The sequence below is a fragment of the Mandrillus leucophaeus genome, unplaced genomic scaffold (assembly GCF_000951045.1).
Source record: "Mandrillus leucophaeus isolate KB7577 unplaced genomic scaffold, Mleu.le_1.0 Scaffold100, whole genome shotgun sequence".
In the NCBI taxonomy this organism is placed as follows: Eukaryota; Metazoa; Chordata; class Mammalia; order Primates; family Cercopithecidae; genus Mandrillus; species Mandrillus leucophaeus.
The window spans coordinates 3,525,812-3,548,804 of NW_012098099.1; the positions used below are offsets into that span (position 1 = coordinate 3,525,812).

Genomic DNA, 22,993 nt, shown 5'->3' on the forward strand with positions numbered 1-22,993 from the left:
AATAATAAAGTTAGAGCAGAAATAAACAAAATTGAAACCAAAAAATACAAAAGATCAATAAAACAAAAAGTTAGTTTTAAAAAAAAAAATAAGCAGAATTGACAAACCTTTAGCTAGACTCAGAAAACAAAGACCCAAATAAATAAAATTAAAGATGAAAAATGAGACACAACAACTGACATCAGAGAAATACAAAGGGTTATTACAGACTATTTTGAACAACTCTATGTGAATGAATTGGAAAACCTAGAAGAAATGGATACATTCTTGGGCACATACAGCCTACCAAAATTGAATCATGAAAAAAATAGAAAATCTGAACAGACCTATAATGGGTAACAAGATTAAAGTAGTAATGAAAAGTCTGCCATCAAAGAGTAGCCCAGAACCTGGCTTTAATGCTGAATTCTACCAAACATTTAAAAAAGAAATAATACCAACCCCACTCAAACTATTACAAAAGTTGAAGAGGAAGGCACACTTCCAAACTCATTCTATGAGACCAGCATGATACTAATTCTAAAACCAGTCAAGGACATAACCAAAAAAGAAAACTACAGGTCAATATCTCAGATGAGAATAAATGCAACAATCCTCAACAAAATACAAGCAAACCAAATTTAACAACACATTAAAAAGATCATTCACCATAATCAAGTGGGATTCATCATAAGGATGCAAGGATGGTTCAACACATGTGAAACAACAAATGTGATCTCTATCACATTAACAAAATCAAGAACAAAAATCATATGACCATTTCAACTGATGCTAAAAAAAAGAGCATGTGATAAAATTTCACATCTCTTCATGATTAAGAACTCTCAACAACCTGCTTTGAGGACATACCTCAAAATAATAAAAGGCATAAATGACAGACCCACAGCTAATGTCACATTGAATGGACAAAGACTGAAAGGCTTTCCTCTAAAATTTGGAACAAGATAAAGTTGTCACTTTTACCACTTTTATTCAACACAGTACTGGAAGTCCTGAACAACAAATGAGTCAATGAAGAAATTAAATAGAGCAATTAGGCAGGAGAAAGAAATAAAGGGTATCTAGACTGGAAAGGAAAAAGTCAAATTAGATTTGTTCACAGATGACATAATCTCACATTTAGAAAAACCCGAAGACTCCATCAAAAAACTATTAGAACCAATAAATGAATTCAGTAAAAATTGCAGGATACAAAATCAATATATAAAAATCAGTAGCACTTCTATACACCAAAACTGAACAATCTAGAAAAGAAATCAACAAAGCAATCCCATGCATAATAACTACAAAGAATAAAATACCTAGGAATAAATTTAACCAAAGATTTAAAAAGATCTCTGCAATAAAAACTATAAAACACTGTTGCAAGAAATTGAAGAGGGCGCAACAAAAACGAAAAATATCTTATGTTCATGGATTGGAAGAATTCCTATTGTTAAGATGTTCATCACCCAATGTGATCTACAGATTCAATGCAATCTCTATCAAAGTACCAATGGCATTCTTCACAGAAATAGAAAAAACAACTCTAAAATTTATGTGGAACCAAAAAAGAGCCTGAATAACCAAAGAAAAAGGAACAAAGCAGCCGGGCACAGTGGCTCGTGCCTGTAATCCCAGCACTTTAGGAGGCCAAGGTAGGTGGATCATTTGAGGTAAGGAGTTCAAGACCAGCCTGGCCAACATGGTGAAATCCCATCTCTACTAAAAATACAAAATTAGCTGGGCATGGTGGTGCACACCTCTAATCCAAGCTACTTGGGAGGCTGAGGCAGAAGAATCACTTGAACCCAGGGGGCGGAGGTTGCAATTAGCTGAGATCCTGCCATTGCACTCCAGCCTGGGCAACAAGAGTGAAATTCCATCTCAAAAAGAACAAAAGGAACAAAGCTGGAGGCATCATACTACCTGACTTCAAAACATACTACAAACCTACAGTAACAAAAGCAGCAAGGTACTGGTATAAAAACAGACGAATAGACCAATGGAGCAGAATAGAGAACCCAGAAATAAATCTGCGTATTTGCAACCAACTCATTTTTGACAAAGGCTCAGAGAACATTCATTGGCTAAAGGACAACGTCATCAATAAACAGTGCTGGGAAAACTGGATATCCATATGCTCAAAAGTAGAACTAGACCCCAATGTCTCACTATATACAAAAATCAATTCAAAACAGAGTAAAGACTTAAGTGCAAGACCTGAAAAACTATAAAACTACTAGAAGGAAAAGGTGGGAAAATGCTTCAGGACATTGTTTTTGGCAAAGACTCTTTGGGTAAGAACACAAAAGCTTAGGCAATAAAAGCAAAAATAGACAAATGAGGTTACATCAAGCTAACAACTTTTTGCATAGCAAAGGAAACAATCAACAGAGTGAAGAGACAACCTGCAGACTGGGAGAAAATATTTGTAAACTACCTAACTGACAAAGAATTAATAGCTAGAATATATAAGGAACTCAAACAATAGCAAAAAACCTGATTAGGAAATGGGCAAATTATCTGAATAGATATTTCTAAAAAGAAGACATTCAAATGGCCAACAGGTATATTTAAAAATGCTCAGCATCATGAACCATGAGGGAAATGCAAATCAAAATCACCCTAAAATATCATCTCACCCCAATTAAAATGGCTATCATCAAAAAGCCAAAAATAACTGATGCTGATAATGATGCTTTGAAAGGGCACCACTAGCACACTGTTGGTGGGATCATAAATGGTACAGCCCACTATAGAAAACAGTATGGAGCTTCCTCAAGTAACTAAAAATAGATCTAACATATAATCCAGCAATCCCACTGCTGGGTATGTATTCAAAAGGAAGAAAATCAGTATATTGGAAAGGTATACTGACATACTTTGTAGTATAAACCCATGTTTATTGCAGCACTGGTCACAGTAGTCAAGATATGAAATCAACTGAAGTGTCCATCAACAGATGAATGGATAAAGAAAATGTGGTACATATACACAATGGAATATCATCTGGCCATTAAAAAGAATGAAATCCTGTCATTTTCATTGACATGAATGAAACTGGAGGTTATTATGTTAAGTGAAATAAGCCAGGCACAGGAAGACAAATACTGCATGTTCTCACTCATTTGTGGGAACTAAAGAAGGTGATCTCATGGAGGTAGAGAATAGAATGATAGATAACAGAGACTTGGAAGGATGGGAAAGGGTGAATAAAGAGAGGTTGGTTAATGGCTACAAAAATACAGTTAGATGGAATAAGTCCTGGTGTTGAATAGCACAGTAGGGTGACTTTGGTTAACAACAATTCAGTGTATATTTCAAAATAGCTGGAAAACAGAATTTTAAATGTTTCCAACACAAAGAAATGATACATATTTGAGATGATGGATATCCTAATTACCCTAATTTGATCATTACACATTGTATGCACGTATTGAAATGTCACATGTACACCAGAAATATATACTTATTATGTAGCCATTTTTTAAATCTTGATTTAAAGACCTTCCCCCCAAATTTCAATGCTACTTGAGAAGAATAATGTGAATTCATTGTCAGCTTCACATTCATCTAACATTTAATATTATGTTTTAAAATTCATGTTGTCTCTCTAATTTTCACAATTTTCCTAAATATTGACATTATATGCCCTGTTTTATAGTAAAACTGGTATTCTGAAAGGTAGAGCAGTTTACCCAGGGCACACAGCTACTAGGAGGGGAGCCCCTGATACAGGCCCCCTATCCTGAGTCCAGAGCTCTTTTAATGAGCTCCCATGCATCCTCAGCATGGGTTAATTTACTCTGTCCTTAGCAGAGAGCAGAACATAATAGAATGGGGCTAGCGTTAATAAGCTCTGACTAGTGAGGAGAGGAGCAGAGGGCCTGGTTTTGGTAGATGGGAACTGAGGACTGCCATACACAGTCCTGGGTAGCCAGGAGTAACAGGGCAGCGTGGACCTGGGCCTTAGAGAGAGGAGAAAGCCTAAGACAAGATGTGTGTTGGTGACAGTGCCAGCTTTTACAGGATCTCCCATCACCTACCTCTTTTTTTTTTTTTTTTTTTTTTTTCTGATTAAGGAACTTGCTGTGGATGAAGTGGTTGAGGCTAATGCGGTCAAAAAATATTCAGGAAACGTATTCATGCTGAACAAGCTAGACCACAGGTGCAACACTTGGGGATCACAAAGCCTTAGCCTCCTGCAGCACACGGGAAAGCAGTGGTTTGAATCAGAGCTGTCTGAGTGAAATCAGTAACAAAGTGCTTCAGGGAAGAAATCGCATTTTCAAGAGCAGATTTTGAGATGATTCAAAATTGGAACATCTGACAGTGGGGGGCTGCAGGAACATTCTCCAGGGCCTGACTAGTTGTTCTAAACCACAGGTAGGTCCAGGGCTTTTTGGCAAGCTATGAGAGATCCCAAGTCATTTGCACTCAGTACTCGATGAGCCAAGGCAGCCCTGTCAGGTGCAATGATACCAGCCAGTGTGAAGGATACCTGTGCGAATGGGAAGGTCCACTCCATCCTGGTGATGGAGAGGGATGTTTTGTTCAGTGGTCTGTGCGCATGTGCGCTTTGTTCCAGCTTCTGTTGGCAAAATCACTTTCTGATTTCTGCATTCTTCCTTTGATCTTGCCCAGTAAGAACTCACCCTCCAAGCATGAAAATTGCTTCCATTTATTGAAAACCTATGCGTCAGATATTACTATAGCATACTCCTACAAAATAGATAGTCTCACCTCCCTTTTCCAGCTGAGGACCCTCACCTCTGGAAACAGGAAGGGGCTTGCTCAATACTGTACAGCTAAGTCAGTGATGTCCACTGTGACCAGCCCCGAAGCCTGAGCACACCAGAGAGTTTCAGAGCTGACCATCCCTGGGATGGTTGTGAATGGCACTGCCTGGTCCACATACATGCGATGAAGGGCGTAAAACTTGTATTTCCTGCATGCCAAGAAATCCCTCTCACTCTTAGAGTTTCCAGACCTGCTCATGGCTATACATTGAGACCAGGAGAGCCTCAAGAGGCCCAAAGCCTGTGTCAAATGTTCTTCCAGAAGCCCTCAGGGGAGTCCTCACCCATCTATGGATTAGACAAACTAGACCATGCCCTCCTGGAGTGCTGCAGCACACCTGGAAGGTATCCAATAAATGCCCCCTTTTCCTGTCCTCGCCGTTTCCCATGTGTGACATGTTGGCCTACAACTACCGTGGGTGTCTTGGAATTCTCTTGAAGCTAGCCTGGGGTGCAGGTTTCATCACACTCCCACTAGGGTCATAGCCAGATGCACTAAGCACTTACTTCTTGCCAGCCATGCTGCTTTGCAGTTTGGATGCATCATCTATTTGAGTGCTTCCAGCAGTGCAATGGAGCAGGTATTACCATTATCCCAATAGAAATGAGCTGCTTGGGAGGCTGAGGTGGGAAGATCGCTTGAACCGGGGAGGTCAACACTGTAGTGAGCTGTGATCATGCCACTGCACTCCAGCCTGGATGAAAAAGCAAGACCCTGTCTCAAAAAACAAACAAACAAACAAACAACAACAACAAAAAACAAGACACTGAAGGGGGGAAGTTACATCACTGGTCTAATATATTACTCAGAATAAACAGTAGATATGAGATGTAAACATGAGTCTTTCCATCTTCACAATCTGAGTTCCTAATCAGTCCTTTATTTAGCCTCCCTTGGAAGTCTCTGGAACTTCTCTAGGCCTCACCCCAGTGGTGGTCCTAGTGACCCCAGAGCTCCCCTTTGTCACAGAGTGAAGGACTGAAGAGCAGCACCTTCGACTCAGAGGAAGTCACAGGCCCATGAGTGACTCAAGACGCCCGGCGGTATCCTCGGTATCGGGCTGGGGGTGTAATTAGGGAAACACTCTGACTTGTGCTATCTCTGCTGCACATTTGGGAATTGTAGCCCCATCGGTACTTGTAAGACTAATGACTGCACAAGAAATCTTCAAACCATAAAAATTGGTATTTCCTACATCCTGGAAAGGATGCTACTCTAAAACTTTACCTGCTACTCCAAATGCTATTTTTTTAATTGCTAACAGTTTAGATAGCTTCTATAATATTTCAAAATTTGTAATAAGCTCCCTCAGAGCCTAAGCAGAGAGAAACAGAATCACAAGGCCTCCTACACTTATCTAGACTGTGGTACTTTGTGGTACCGATTTTTTTTTCCTCAGAAAGACAGTGTTCAGTTCTATTCTTCAGAGCAGAAAATCAGTCTCTTAACAAATCATCCACAGGTAGGAAATATAAATGCACTTCAAAATTCTGGAGAAAAAAAAGATGCATTGTGCACAGCCTAGCAACTATGAATTGATTAATTCTAACCCATGTCTTTTCTCATTAGATCTAAAATCCCACCATGCTAACTGCCCATTATTTTCCGCACTGCTTATTTTCTGCACACCAAATAAAAGGCCTTGACCCTTCAAGGAATAACCCAATTTCTCCAGAGGAAAGATATTATTTGACCAGAATATTCTTTAACAACAAAATAAGGATCACAACCTTACCATATAAAGCTCTTGAAAACAAGACTAAATAAGTTCTGAATAAAACCAATTATAATTTCTACAATATGTGGGTGCTGCTGATCAAATTGTTAAAGGGTTGTGTGCTTGTGGCTTAGTTTTTTTTTTTTCTTTTTTCTTCTCAGTTTTAGCTGTAGCTTTGTTTGGTTTTGCAAGAATGAAAGGGGAAGGGCCTCCTAACCAACCCCACAGATCAGTTCCGGCCAGCCTCGAGGCTCACAGGGTTTATGGTCACTGACTTCATTGAGCCAGAGAGCACGGAAGTGCCGCCACTGTGCAACTTGGGTTTTCTTTATCCTGCAGTTTTTACCTCAGCAGAACTGTACACCAGAGACTCCCTCCAGCTCTTCGTGTGTGGCTCTCTCAAGAGCAAGCTGTGGGTCTGTGAGTGTTTATGTGTGCTTTTCTTCACTTCACACTTATTGAAAAGTGTGTATGTGAGAGGGTGGGGTGTGTGTGTCAAAGAGAGTGAAGAAGAGAAGGAGAGACAGATCAATTGATTCTGCGGCCTCAGCTCCAGCATCCCTCAGTTGGGAGCTTCTGTAGCCAGGTGATCACTCGGAGTGCATAGCTCGGAGATGCAGTCCCTCTGGAAAATCCTTACAGTGGCACCTCTGTTCCTGCTCCTGTCTCTTCAGTCCTCGGCCTCTCCAGCCTACAGTGACCTGTCCAGGCCCAGCTACTCGAATGGGCACACCTGTGTAGGTATGTAAATAAATATTTTTGTATTTTTTATATAGACATAACAATGGGGTCCAATACTTTGCTTGCATAATAAATCACATATTTTATTACATCAAGAGTTGTAAGATTCCAAGTAAGGCAGCAATAACCTCACCGACATAGAGAAATGTAGACTCCAGGAGTAGACATTGACACTGCATACATCTATGTGAATACAAAGCGTACTAGTTTAAATTGGGCATAAAACTCTTCCACCTCATTGGTGATTGGAATTTTTTCTTCTTGTATAGGTAACTATTATTTCAGGCTATTTTAACCTGAAATTTTTACTGCTTTTCATGGGCTTTGACCTCATACAGACACATCTGGGTTTGAATCACTGCCCGCCTCCTACTCTTCTCTCCCATTTCCTGCTGGCTGTGGAAACCTGCAGCAATGTACTTAACCCTCTCCTAGCTTCTGTGTCCTTATTGGTGAACTGAAGCTAATGAGACCCATCTCGTAGGGATACCATGGAAATTGTGACCATGCGTGTAAATCTGTGGCATGTGCACACGGTAAGGACTCAACCATCTTAGCTTCCTTCCGTCTCTCAGAGAATCCAGATATGGTGATCATCTGGAGACGATGAGCACTGATATGGCTTCTTGGCTTATCTGTTAATGAAGTGTTTTATTTCCAAGAGAGTTTTTTTGTTTGTTTTTTTGGATGAGAGTAGGAGGTAAGGTAAGATCTTTGCTATTCACATTGTAGCTCTCATAACATGGGAATCCTCATAACAGTGGTGGCATTTAGATGGTACAGTCCATGGAGCCACATAGACTCAGAACTCTGAGTAGTAAGTAATTGTTCAATGAGCAGACCTCAAAATAGAATCCTAGCTTGAGAAGTCAGGAAAATAACTCTTGGATAAGTCTAGTGGCCACATGCTGCAAACGGAAAATCTGGACACAGATTCTGACACTTAGGAATTGTCTCTGGAGACAATATGGAAATATATCTGAATTAGTCCTACTTCCTCAAAATCATGGCCTCAGGTCATTGTACATGTTAGGAGGTGCACCTCTACTTCCGAGGTTTTTGTTTGTTTGTTTGTTTTTTTGAGATGGATTATCGCACTGTCACTTGGGCTGGAGTACAGTGGCACAGTCTCAGCTCACTGCAACCTCTGCCTCTCTGGTTCACGTGATTCTCCTGCATCAGCCTCCTGAGTAGCTGGAATTACAGGTGCGCATGACCATATCTGGCTAATTTTTTGTATTTTTAGTAGAGATGGGGTTTCACTATGTTGGCCACACTAGTCTCGAACTCCTGACCTCGTGATCTGCCTGCCTCGGCTTCCCAAAGTGCTGGGATTACAGGCATGAGCCACTGTGCCCAGCCTCCAAAGTCTTGTTTTAGTTAAGACCCAGATTCCCCAAGACTTTATTTTCCAGAGACCAAGAGGCAGAGGTGTGTGGTCCTTTGAACCATGCCTGGGAGATCATCCTCCCCCAGTATTTGGTTTCCTTAAATAATTATTTACCACCTTTTCATTTTTCTCAAAACAAAACCCTACTGCCTATCAAATGGAAATACACTTGAGAAAAGCTCAGATGAAATCAGTTTTACTTCTGGGCTCATTGCAAACTAAATGTTTGAGTTTGGGCAAGTTGTCAGGGCTGAGATCCTTGGACCTTCACTTCAGTAAAATGGACAGGAGATACTCATTCCTTTATCTGCCGTGTTCCCAGTGAGGTCATAGAAGGTAAAAAGGAGGTGTTGGAAAGATTTCAGGATGGGGTTGCTCTGGTTTTCTATTGCTCTATCAAAAATTACAATAATAACCATTTTTTTGTATTATGATCTTATCGGTGAAAAATTTGTTCAAACACTGGCTGGTGATTCTTGTTCTCCATGCAGGAGTGACTGAGGTTAGGAGGTGGTATTTGGATGGTGGATAGATGGATCTGGGACTGACAAAAACAGCTTCACTCACATGTTTGGCACCTTGGGGGTGCTAGAGGCTAGAGAGTTGGCTCATCTGGAAGTGCCATCAGAGTGCCCACACATGGCTGTCTTGGGTAGTAGGCCTTCTTACTTGGCAGCTTAGGAATCCCAGAGAGAATTCCAAAAGATAGGAATTAGAAGCTACCAATCTTTCAAGTTTGGGGTCTGGAAATGGGCACAGCATTACTTGCCGTCTTCCATTGCTCAAAGCATTCACAGGTTCCTCTACCCAGACTCCAGTGGAGGGGTCGTAGACCCTTCATTTTGATGGAGAGAGTCAAGAAATGTGTGGTCATCTCTATTATTCACAGAGGTACACTTTGGTTGCCCATACTAATTCTCATGGCCCCAAGAGCTTTGAGACTCTGTTGCTGATGAGGTTTGAGGATGATTTAGCACCCATTTTCCCAGCAACTCACAACTTCTTCTGGCTAACTCTGCCTGGTTGACTTATTCACCTGTTGTCATAATAGCAAGAGAGGTGGGTGCAGGAGGAGTCCAGTCTTGTAATGAACACGTACTGAGCACTGCCTATGTGCTGAGACAGGGGCTGAAGGCAGACCAACTTGGTGCTTCACTATTTGAAGTCGGCTTTTGGGGGAGACAGGATTAGAAATGTGTGTGCAGGGGAGTTTATTGAGAAGTGCTCTTGGCAAAAAGACCAGTAAGAGAAGAAGGCACTGGGGTTGGCAGGGAGAAGGTGGACTGTGCTGCAGCCATAAAAGAAGGCCTAGTGGATCCCACTGAGAGCTCTAGGACTAAAATAGCTCTTCAGAGTTGTCCTGAAGTCGGTGCAGGTCTTGGAATTCCCACATCAAACAGTCCTTGGATGTGACCTGACCCCAGGGGAGGGCTGTAATTTTGAGATACCTCCCATTGGTGGAGACAGTTCTGGCAAGGGGTTCTAGTGCCGGCATAATCCTTCAGAACAATGGCTCCAGAAGCTGGGGAGCGAGTGTCTCCTGAAGGGGATTCTGGGGTGTACCTACTGAAAGGGTTGCATGTGGGAAGCATCTCAGGAAGCAGTGAGGTCCACTGTCTTGCAGCTGGAGAGAAGAGGAAGAAGTGTGTGGAAGAGGGGAGAGAAAAGAAGGAAATGTTGATTGGAATTCTTCTAACTCTACATTTGTTGCCAACACCCTAACAACTTTCTGACAAAAAGCAGGATTATATGCCTTCAAACCTTCCAGCAGAAAGGCGGTCCCCCAAACATTTCCGTGCACTCACTCGTCACATGGCCACTGAATACGCAAGACCCTGCGCTCAGAGCCAGGGATACACAGACAAAGGAGAAGACGGATGTTTAGAATGTCTGTCTTTAGGAAATTCACTGTTCAGTTTAGAGGAAAACAAGAACCTGGAGCCTTGTAAAGATTACAATACTTTGAAATGAATGCTGAACTTGGCCCTTAGTGCCCTTGATAATACCCTTTCTCTAGAACTCTTTCAGCTGCGAATGCCAGAGCCAGCAGAGCACTATGAAGTGCAGGGCAGAGGCTCACAGCTTGGAAGTGGGCTCTGCGGACTCCGCTCATAAAGCCACCTGGGGAAGGTGAAGTAATAGCCTCAAAAAGAGTGTTTAAAACTTTAAAATTTTAGGCCATGTGTGGTGGCTTATGCCTGTATTCCCAGCACTTTGGGAGGCCAAGGTGGGCAGATCACGAGGTCAGGAGATTGAGACCAGCCTGGCCAATATGGTGAAAACCCATCTCTATCAAAAATACAAAAATTAGCCAGGCATAGTGGCTGGTGCCTGTAGTCCCAGCTACTTGGGAGGCTGAGGCAGGAGAATCGCTTGAACCCAGGAGGCGGAAAGCACACCACTGCACTCCAGCAGCCTGGCCAACAGAGAGAGACTCCGTCTCAAAAAAAAAATATATATATCAAAAAAGAAATTTTAGAATTCTAGAAACACTTCTACCTGAATATTGCTAGTCAAAGAAGGAAGCTTCAGTTATCTCAAAGATTCTGTTGCATTCACATGCTTGCTGAAAGACCCCAGGCCATAAAAACTTTTCTGAGCAAAAGGTGATTAGGCAGCTGGATTTCTGATCACCCCAACTGAGCAAGAATGATTCATCCTTTTTTTTAAAAAATAAGGACAAAGTCCTACTCTATTACCCAGGCTACAGTGCAGTGGTATGATTATAGCACATTGCAGCCTCAACAGTCTGGCTAGTGATCCCCTCACCTCAGCCTCTCCTGTAACTGGGACTACAGGTGCACACCACCATGCCTGCCTAATTGTTTTATTTTTATTTTTGTGGAGACAGGGTCTCATTATGTTGTCCAGGCTGGTCTCAAACTTCTGGGCCCAAGCAATCTGTCTGTCCCAGCCTCCCAAAATGCTGGGATTATAAGCATGAGCCACTGTGTCCAGCCCTCTTCATTTTTGTTAGTTGTCAGTTGTCTTTCAATTGCCATTCCAACATAAATTCTTACCTTCATCATAAAACGATACCCTTGCCTTCATTTATAAGATCATGAAAACATAAAATATTTATATCACCTTCCCAACACATGTAAGAAGTTCTTCCTTCCTATTTTTCATCAAGATCAACTGAATTAGTTGGGTTTCATCCATTTTTATGAAGATTATTGTTGAGTAATCATATTTGTTTCTTACTCATAAAGTTTGTTTTGCTACTGGTTTCCCCAGTGCTTCTCCATGGGGGTAGTACCTTCCATCTTTTCTCTGACTTGAATGTGGACTAATTGGAATGATGCCTGGAGAAAGTCACTACAGGCAGGTGCTATTCAGCCACACAAATTACATTTGCAAGCTAATAATTACAATAATTGCCAACATTTACTGGACATTGTCTGACAAATTATCTTCCAAAAGTTTTACATTTATTAACCCATTTAATCATGTAATGACCTTATGAAGTCTGTATTATCTTTATCCTCATTTGGTAGGTAAAAAAACAAAGACAGAAATAAGTAACTTGTTCAAGGTTACATAACTAGTTAAAATTTGGCTGATTCCTCGCTTTAATTGTGATTATGTCATTGTAGACGTGAGTAAATCAGGGTAATATATTTTTCCCGTATTGTTTTAAATAATAGCTTTATTGAGAAATATGATTCATGTATCATAAATTTACCCTTTTAAAGTGTAAAAGTGGCGTTTAGTATATTCATGAGTTGTGCATTGATCACCAATATCTAATTCCAGAACACTTTATTGTTCCCCCCAAAAATCCAATTCTCTTAGCAGTCACTCCCCATTTCCTTTTCTCTATAGCCCCTGGAAATCACCTGTCTACTTCCTGTGTCTATGGGCATTTCACATAAATAGGATAATATAAAACATGGCCTTTTGCTACAGGCCTCTTTGACTTAGCATAATGTTTTCAACATTCATTCATGTTGTAGCGTGTATCAACCTTATTTCTTCTTATGGCTGAATAATATTCCATTGTATGGACCTACTTGGTTTTGTCACTTATTCATTGTTGATGGACATTTGAATTGTTTTCACTTCTTGGTGATTATGGATAATTCTGCTATGAATATTCATGTACAAGATTTTGTGTGGACATGTGTTTTTATTTCTCTTGGACATATACCTAGGAGTGGAATTTCTAGGGCATGTGGTAATTCCATCTTTAACATTTTGAGGAACTGCCAAACTGTTTTCCAAGAAGCTGCACCATTTTACATTTCTACCAGCGGTTAATGAAAGTTGTAATTTCTCCACCTTCTTCCCAACACTTAGTTATTCACCATTTTGCTATCGCCATCATAGTAGCTGTGGAGTGAGATCTCATTTTTTGTTTTAATTTGTATTTCCCAAATGATAATGATGGAGCATCTTCTCCTGTGCTTATTGGCCATTTGTATATCTTCTTTGAAAAAAATTTCTACTCAAATATTTTTCTCCTCTTTAAATTGGGTTTGTCTTTTTGTTATTGAATTGTAACAATTCTCCATATATTCTAGATACAAGTCTCTTTTGAAATATATGATTCACAAATATTTTCTCCCATTCTGTGTTTCCTTCCCCCACTTTCATAATGGTGTCCTTTCAAGAGCAAAATGTAGTAAGTTTGATGGAATTCAATGTATCTAATTTTTCTTTTGTCTCTTGTATTTTTGGTGTCATATCTAAGACCTGTATTTTAAAACTGTTGTTTCAGTTATTGACTTTCTCTTGTCATATGCTTGTTCCTTTATCTTATTTCCCAGATACTGAGTTCCTCACCACCAATATAGCAACCAGGAGCGAAACTCCTGGGGTTGCAAGTAACAGGAATCAACTTACATTAGGTTAAGCGAAAAAAAAAGAGGAAATTTGCTTGTGAGAATTCCAAGAGTGAATTTTAAAATCAAAAGGAGACAACAGGCCTACAAATCAAGCTAGGAAACAAAAAATGTTGGCTGCCAGGATCCCAGAGAGTTCTCTCTCCTGGCGCGTTGCTGCTGCCTCCATCTCTATCCCTACAGACCAGCTGGTTTAATGCTCTCCACCCTTTGGCTGACTACTGGCTCCCACAAGCCCTGAGTTTGTATGTGGTAGTTCAGCCCACAGAGGTGGGTTCACCTTCTGGTTACCAATTCCAACTTCCCAGCAGACAGAATTTGGGCTAAGTCTTTAGTCCACTGAATAAGGTGTGGGTGGGAGTGGGGAGAGTTCGAAGTACGGAGATGGCTGCCAGGCTTATGGCAGGAGCTCTCACTGAAGCGGGGGTATTGTTGTGACTGGAGGGATACTCCAAAATGATCCCTCAAGGAAGTTACTGAGCTATTGAGCCTACATCCCCATCACAAACAACCCCAGCTCCAATCTCAAAGAGCAACCCACAGTGGGGAACCAACGAGAAGATCTGAGGACGTGGCCATAAATGTATTCCCAAAGCAGATTGAAGCTGTGGAAAGCCCCAAGGTCCCCTTCCCCAGTGTATCATATTTGTTAGCACTGAACAGTACGTCCCATTTGAACACGAAGCAAATGCGGGGTCGACTATGCTTAAACAGGCTGTGCCTCTTTCTGCCACTTTTCAAATGTTGCAGAATCAATAATTAGACATGTTCATTTTTGCAAAACATTTCTTTACATGGCTGATTTAGGGGGAAAATAATCCTTGTGTTTCTAAGTCATTGACATTTAAATTAATTCACTGAATGTTGGTTTTTTTAAAAGCACTATTTGGTACTCAGGAAGCTTTTTAAAAGGTTAAGAAAAACCTGACTTTTTCCCTTACTCACATTTGGTTAAATATAAAGTGCCTTCAGTGTCAGGTTATAATCCCGTCTCCACACCCGCATACCACACACAGAGTGCTCCAAGATGACATCATAGTTTGATTGATGAACAGACAGAGGTGGCCGCATAATTTCAAGCCAATGTGAGCAATAAAATAACAGTATCACTGACAAGAATAGGAAGGATTTAGAGCCAACAGAAGGTTGAAAATTTATTATCACAACATAGACACACAGAAATTTCACTCTATTTCTCTATAACTAAACGCCTGTTCATAAGACACTGTTTCTGCTGATAGCAGAAAACATTTCATCTTGCCATTTATGTTGTTAAATTTAGCCTTCTTTAGGTAACTTAGCTTTTCCTGTTCCTTCCCTCCTCTGTGAGGGTTGATCTAAGTTCTCCAGGAGGACTTACCCGTCACTCTGGTGTTCATGGTTCTCGGCCTTTGGAGGTGGTCTCTGTCCTCAGCCCTAAGAGTGCCAGCAATTGAAGCTTCAGGGCTGGTGGGGTTCATGGTCTTGGCTCAGTCACACAATCTGGACATTGGCCCTGCATCTGACCCACCACACGTTCCACCCTCACCGGCCAGGCAGATCCTTGAGGTCTAGCTGGACCATCCCTGTTCCCTGGACACAGCTACTGCCCTCTGCACGTGCCCCTTACCGTGGTGGTTCCTATACACTCTCTCTTCTCCATAATCTCCTACCTTTATTTTTAAATTATCATTGCATTTAACCCCAACTTTAGAATAAATGGTAGATTTCGGATCATCTGAATTTTTTACCACCTGTCTGCCTCTCTGTTTCCCGGATTGCTCTGAGGTCGAAACCTGAAGAGAAAGACCACAAAGACACTCTGAGGAGGGCCTGTGACTTTGGGGAAAAGTCACACAGTGAGCAAAACCCAAAGAATACATGACGAGAGCATACTGTGCTTCAGGAACAAAGGAAGTAATTTTTTTTTGTAAATGTATTAATACTGTGGGTAAGAATACAGAACATTTTAAAATTTGTTATGGAAAAGGGAAAAAAGAAGAAGTTACAAAGCATTAAGCAGAGTAAAATCCCCATTAAGTTATAATGTGCCCACTTCTCTACTGACGAGCTATTTTCCTAGATAGAATGAATGCCAAAATGTTCATAGTGATTATATGGCTATCTCTAAATGAAGACATTACTAGTGATTTACATTTTCTTCTCAGTGCTTTTCTGAATTTTCCACACTTTCTATAATGCGCTTGTGGAAGCAATAGTAAGGCATGGGGTTAAGAGCTGCAGAGCGTGGGGCTCTCAGATTTGAATCCTGGTTCTGTCACTCCATACAAATGTGACGTTGGGGACATAGCTTCACCCTCAGCACCACCTCACTCCCCTCATCTGCAAAATGAAAATTACACAGGGTGATGCGAACAGCCTGTCACTTAGAACTGTGCTTGGTACATAGCAAGGACACAAAAGGGTGTGATTATCTATTCTTTTGGAAATCAAGAAAGAAATGCATAGAAATTGTGCTCTAGAAGTCCTGAAATTAAACCTATTATAAGGCAAAAAGTCCTGAGTAACTGAATAATTTCATGCCAACCTGTATCTTAAGTAAATAGAACTTCTCAAATCTTGGGTGTTTCAAGGGCAGATTCATTTATAAAGAAAGATTTCACAGTGTATTAGCTTTCTATTGCTCTGTGATAAATTGCCACGCACTTATCAGCTTAAATCAACACAAATTTATTATCTCACAGTTTTTGCACATCAGAAGCCTAGACATAACATCACTGAGTTCCCTGCTCAGAGTTTTTTTGACAAGGCTGAAGTCAAAATGTTGGCCAGGGCTTCAGTCTGATTTGACACTAAGGTCCTCTTGCAAGTTCACTGGTTGTTGGTAGAATACGGTTCCTTGCAGTTGCCGGGCTGAAGTCCCATCTGCTTCTCAGCCATCAGCTAGGGATCACTCTCAATAACTAGAGTCTGCCTCTCTTCCTAGGGAGTGAGTAGCATAGCTATTTCTTTCTTTCAAAACCAGCTAGAGAAAACTCTACATTTAAAGGGCTCCCTGAATATGCCTGGCTCATCTAGGAAAATCTTGATTACCCCAAAATAAACTGATTGGAGTCCTTAATTACATATGAAGAATCCTTTTTGTCATTGCCATGTAACAGAATATAACCGTGGAAGTGATAGCCAGTCATTTTCACAGGTTCTGCCCTTATTCAGAGTGGGGAATTAAATGTGTTCACTAGGAGGCAGAAATATTATAATTCTACCTACCACACATAGAAATGCTTTTAAAAGATCAAAAAGAGCCTTCAAACTAAACACCCAGATAATATCACAAGGGAGAATTTATGTGACTTAGTTCCAAAGTGATTCACCAAATAGAAATGAATACATAATGGAAATCAATAGATGAAGATTAAGTTGCAGATTGAACAAGTTTTTTGGGATTTGGGGGGTTTTGGGAGTTTGGGTTTGTTTATGGCTTTTTGTTTTTTATATGCAAGTTTTTTCTCATGGATTTCACACTCTGGAAATCTGGAAAGAAAACATAATCACTCCAATGTCATAACGTTTTGCTTATAAAACAGTTGTTCTTCAATGTTAGGAAAATGCTTGCCTGAATGTTGCTTTGGAAAAAAAAAATTTGTCTTTTAAAATGACCCCTGCAATTTAACAAAATGCAAATGTAATCAGAGAAGTCTACTTTGCCCTTTATTTTAGTAAACCTAAAACCCCTAGGCTCCTTCAGATAAAAATAAGTACAAAAGAGAATTCTGATGATGATCTCATGAAGGTGTTAGAAATTCCTCTGTGCAAAAGACTAAGTATAAAACTGGAAAAATTGTCACAAGCATTTCAGGGCACAGGAAATCATCAGTGGCATACAATGAATTGAGAAATATTTATTTTTGAAAAACTGCATGAACTTCAGTAAAAGCAATGATACTGTGGCCGCCTTGCCTGAGGCTGCTCTATCTACCCTGCCCTCTCAGCTTGGTTAGTGAGAACAGTAGTTTTATCACTGTGGAACTGGCTGCAAAAACCAGCAGGTTTACTACTAATGGGACAGATGATTTCACCGAGATGTAAAGATCCATGGCTCTCCTGGCCAAAAGTGATGGAGGCCATTGGGAATTAACAAGCAGAACCTACAGCTTTGCTAGCTCAAGGTTTGATCCCTGATGAAGCAACGGCGATCAGCCAGAAGTTTACCTGGGAGATCCTGGAAACAATCTGGAGAAGAGCATCACGGAAGGGCTGAGATAAGCTCTCTACATATCCCTAGTTGATTGGGAAACCATGCATGTGTAGGGGGAGACCTAAAAGAGCCCAGCAGAAAGTGAAAGCCCAGGGGAACTTGAGAACTGGCTGCCACTTTGAATATATTCCTTAGCTCACATGTGGATTGATCAACAGATGGTGACTCTTTCTTTCACTTGAGCAGTTAGAGGCCTTTGTAGGGTTACTACACCTTACAAGCTTGAAGTGTTTCAGCACAAGTTGCTCGATGACTCTAAGCTATGTAGACACAGGTGTGATCCTTAGAAAACCAGACTAATAAATGAGCAGAGATGTCAGAAACTCCACACTCCAGGACAAGCAGATCCACAGTTGAAGCCCGGAAAGTTACTAGAAAAGAAGAGACAACAACTCTCAGAAAACTGAGACAAAATCCAAAGTTGTTAAATGCATTATTTAAAACTTTCAGTTTCCAACAACAAAAAAAAATTAGTAGACATGTAAAGAAACAGAAAATCGAGATCCATACTTAGGAAAAAAGCAGTCAATAGAAAGGGACTCTGAGTGAATTAAAGACTTCAAAGTGCTGCTATGGGGATATCCACAGAATTAAAGACAACCATAGTGAAAGAATTAAAGGAAAATATTGTGACAGTGTTCAATGTTCAGCAAGTAGAAGACATTTCAATAGAGATATAAAATTATAATAAAGATCCAAATGGAAATTCTAGACTTAAAAATCAATAATTGAAATTTAAAATGTACTAGATGGGCTCAACAGAAGATTTGAGTTCAAAGAAGAATCAAAGAACCTAAAAGCACATCAATACAAATTATCCCAACCAAAGAATAGAGAAAATAAAGCTTGAAGAAAAATGAGCAGAGCCTCAGAAACATGTAGTGTAATATCCAATATCTCAACATTTATAAAATGAGAGTTCCAAGAGAGGAAAGAGCAAAGGGAGGAGCAAAAAGTCTTTGAAAATGTAATAATTAACACCTTTTTAAAAATGAGGAAAAGGCCAGGTGCAGTGGCTCATACCTGCAATCCTAGCAATTTGAGAGGCCGAGGTGGAAGGATCACTTGAGTCTCAGAGTTCAAGACAAGCCTGGGCAACACAACAAGACTTCACCTTTACAAATAAAAAATAAAAAATTAGCCCAGTGTGGTGATATATAATCAGCTACATAGGCTGAGGTGGGAGGATCGCTTGAGCCTGGGAGACACAAACAGGCTCTCTCTGTTTAAAAAAAAGGAAGGAAAAGAAAAGAAAAACATTAGCCTACAGATCCAAGAATCTCAGGAAACTCCAAATACACAAAGAGAAGTAAATCTGGATACCTTATAGTCGAACTCAAACTTCTGAAAACCAAATACAACATAAAAATCTTGAAAGCACAAACAAAAAAATGACTTATCACTTACAGGAAAACAGAAATATGACCAATGGCTGAACTTTCATCAGAACTCTGTAGGCCAGACGGTAGTAAAATGATACGCAGCACTTCTTTTTATTGTGCTTCATTTTATTGCACTTTGCAGATACTGCATTTTTTATAAATTGGAGGTTTATGGCAACCCCTTGCCAAACAAGTCTATCAGCACCATTTTTCCAACAGCATGTGCTCACTTCATGTCTCTGTGTCACATTTTGGTAATTCTCAGAATATTTCAAATTTTTTCATTATTATTATATCTGAGCTGTGACTCTGTGTTCAGTGATCTTTGATGTTACTATTGTAAATGTTTTGAGGTGCCATGAACCACACCCATATAAGACAGCAACCTTCATTGATAAACGTGCGTGTTCTGACTGTTCCACCAACCAGCTATTTCCCCATCTCTGCTCCTCTCCACTGCCCTCCCTATTCCCTGAGACACAACAATATTAACATTAGGCCAATTCGCAACCCTACAATGGCCTCTAACTGCCCAAGTGAAAGAGTCACACAGATCTCACTTTAAATCAAAAGCCAGAAATTATTATGCTTAGTGAGGAGGCATGTCAAAAGCCAAGATGGGCCTCATGTCAAACAGTTAGCCAAGTATGCAAAAAAAAAAGATAAAGGAAAGTTATTGAAAATAAATTTAAATCACTGTTCCACTAAACACACCAATGATAAGAAAGTGAAACAGCCTTATCATTGATGTGGAGAAAACTTTTCATGGTCTAGATAGAATATCAAACCACCCATGATATTCCCCCAAGCCAAAGCCTAATCCAGAGCAAGACTCTAGCTCTCTTCAGTTCTATGAAGGCTAGGAGAGGTGAGGAAGCTGGAAACAAAAGTATAAAACTAACAGAGTTTGGTTTATGAGGTTTAAGGAAAGAAGCTATCTCCATAACATAAAAGTGCAAGGTGAAGGAACACATGCTGATGTAGAAGCTACAGCAAGTTATCCAGAAAATCTAGCTAAGATCATTGATGAAGGTGGCTATACTAAGCAAATGATTGTTAATGTAGACAAAATAGCCTTCTATTAGAAGATGTCATCTGTATGACTTTCATAGCTAGAGGGGAGAAGTCAATACTCAGCTGCAAAGCTCCAAAGGACAAGCTGACTCTCTTGTCAGGGATTAATGCAGCTGATGACTTTAAGTCAAAGCAAATGCTTGTTTACCATAATGAAAATCCTAGGGCCCTCAGGGATTTTGCTAAATCTACTCTGCTTGTACTCTAGAAATGGAACAAAAAAACTTGGATAATGGCAAATTTGTTTGTGCATGGTTTACTGTATATTTTGAGCTCACTGTGGAGACCTACTGCTCAGAAAAAAAGATTTATTTCAAAATATTACTGCTCATTGACAATATACCTGGTCACCCAAGAGTGCTGATGAAGAGGTACAAGGAGATTAATGTTATTTCCATGTCTCTAACACAATATATATTCTGTAACTCATGAATCAAAAAGTCATTTTGACTTTCAAGTCTTATTATTTAAGAAATACATTAGTTTAATTAGATCCCATGTGTTAGTTTTGGCTTTTGTTGCCATTGCTTTTAGTGTTTTAGTCACGAAGCCTTTGCGCATGCCTATGTCTTGAATGGTATTGCCTAGGTTTTCTTCTAGGGTTTTTATGGTTTTAGGTCTTATGTTTAAATCTTTAATCCATCTTGAGTTAATTTTTGTATAAAGTGTAAGGAAGGGGTCCAGTTTCAGTTTTCTACATATGGTTAGCCAGTTTTCCCAACACTATTTGTTAAATAGGGAATCCTTTCCCCATTGCTTGTTTTTGTCAGGCTTGTCGAAGATCAGATAGTTATAGCTGTGTGGTGTTATTTCTGAGGCCTCTGTTCTGTTCATTGGTCTATATATCTGTTTTGGTACCAGTAACATGCTGTTTTGGTTACTGTAGCCTTTTGGTTACTGTAGCCCTATAGCCTTGTAGTATAGTTTGAAGTCAAGTAGCGTGATGCTTCCAGCTTTGTTCTTTTTGCTTAGGATTGTATTGGCTATAGGGGCTCTTTTTTGGTTCCATATGAAATTTAAAGTGGTTTTTTTCTAATTCTGTGAAGAAAGTCAATGGTAGCTCGAGGGGAATAGCATTGAATCTATAAATTACTTTGGGCAGTATGGCCATTTTCACGATACTGATTCTTCCTATCCATGAACATGGAATGTTTTTCCATTTGTTTGTGTCCTCTCTTATTTCCTTGAGCAATGGTTTGTATTTCTCATTGAAGAGGTCCTTCACAACCCTTGTAAGTTGTATTCCTAGGTATTTTATTCTCTTTGTAGCAATTCTGAATGAGAGTTTGCTCATGATTTGGCTGTTATTGGTGTATCAGAATGCTTGTGATTTTTGCACATTGATTTTGTATCCTGAGACTTTGCTGAAGTTGCTTATCAGTTTAAGGAGTTTTTGGGTTGAGACATTGGGATTTCCTAAATATACAATCATGTCAGCTGCAAACAGAGATAATTTGACTTTCCCTCTTCCTGTTTGAGTACCTATTTCTATTGCTTGATTGCAATGTCCAGAACTTCCAATACAATGTTGAATAGGAGTGGTGAGACAGCGCATCCTTGTCTTGTGCCAGTTTTCAAAGGGAATGCTTCTAGCTTTTGCCCATTCAGTATGGTATTGGCTGTGGGTTTGTCTTCAATATATCTTATTATTTTGATATATGTTCCATCAATACCTAGTTTATTGACTGTTTTTAGCATGAAGGGGTGTTGAATTTTATTGAAGGCCTTTTCTGCATCTATTGAGATAATCATGTGGTTTTTGTCATTGGTTCTGTTTATGTGATGGATTATGATTAGTGATTTGCATATGTTGAACCAGCCTTGCATCCCAGGGATGAAGCTGACTTGATCATAGTGGATAAGCTTTTTAATGTGCTGCTGGATTCAGTTTGCCAGTATTTTATTGAGGATTTTCACATTGATGTTCATCAAGGATATTGGCCTGAAATTTTCTTTTTTGTTGTGTCTCTGCCAGGTTTTGATATCAGGATGATGCTGGCCTCATAAAATGAGTTAGGGAGGAGTCACTCTTTTTCTATTGTTTAGAATAATTTCAGAAGGAGTGGTACCAGCTCCTCCTCTTTGTACTTCTGGTAGAATTTGTTGTGAATCCATCTGGTCCTGGGCTTTTTTTTTTGGTTGGTAGGCTGTTAATTACTGCCTCAATTTCAGAACTTGTTATTGGTCTATTCAAGGATTTGACTTCTCCCTGGTTTAGTCTTGGGAGGGTGCATGTGTTGAGGAATTTATCCATTTCTTCTAGATTTCCTAGTTTATTTGCATAGAGGTGTTTATAAACTAAAGAGCTTCTGCACAGCAAGAGAAACTATCATCAGAGTGAAGAGGCGACCTACAGAATGGGAGAAATTTTTTGCAATCTATCCATCTAACAAAGCGCTAATATCCAGAATCTACAAGGAACTTAAACAAATGTACATGAAAAAAACAAACAACTCCATCAAAAAGTGGCCAAAGGATATGAACAGACACTTTTCAAAAGAGGACATTAATGTGGCCAACAAACATGAAGAAAAAAAACCTCATCATCACTGCTCATTAGAGAAATGCAAATCAAAACCACAATGAGATACCATCTCACACCAGTTAGAATGGTGACAAAAACTCAGGAAACAACCGATGCTGGACAACATACGGAGAAATAGGAATACTTTTACGCTGTTGGTGGGAGTGTAAATTAGTTCAACCATTGTGGAAGACAGTGTGGTGATTCCTCAAGGATCTAGAACTAGAAATACCATTTGACCCAGCAATCCCATTACTGGGTATGTACCCAAAGGATTATAAATCATGCTACTATAAAGACACATGCACAAGTATGTTTACTGCAGCACTATTCACAATAGC

At 39.9% G+C, this 22,993-nt stretch overlaps 1 protein-coding gene across 3 annotated transcripts in view; it reads left to right on the top strand.

Annotated features, from left to right (window-relative positions):
- Positions 1 to 6,723: 6,723 nt before the first annotated feature.
- AOAH (acyloxyacyl hydrolase (neutrophil)) overlaps positions 6,724 to 22,993 on the top strand; it is a 221,139-nt gene continuing 204,869 nt past the window's right edge. For all 3 annotated transcript variants that reach the window (XM_011972914.1, XM_011972918.1, XM_011972925.1), the window contains exon 1: positions 6,724 to 7,240. In XM_011972914.1, the coding sequence (XP_011828304.1) occupies positions 7,114 to 7,240 (127 nt within the window). In that variant the 5' untranslated portion in view covers positions 6,724 to 7,113. The remainder of the gene's footprint in view (positions 7,241 to 22,993) is intronic.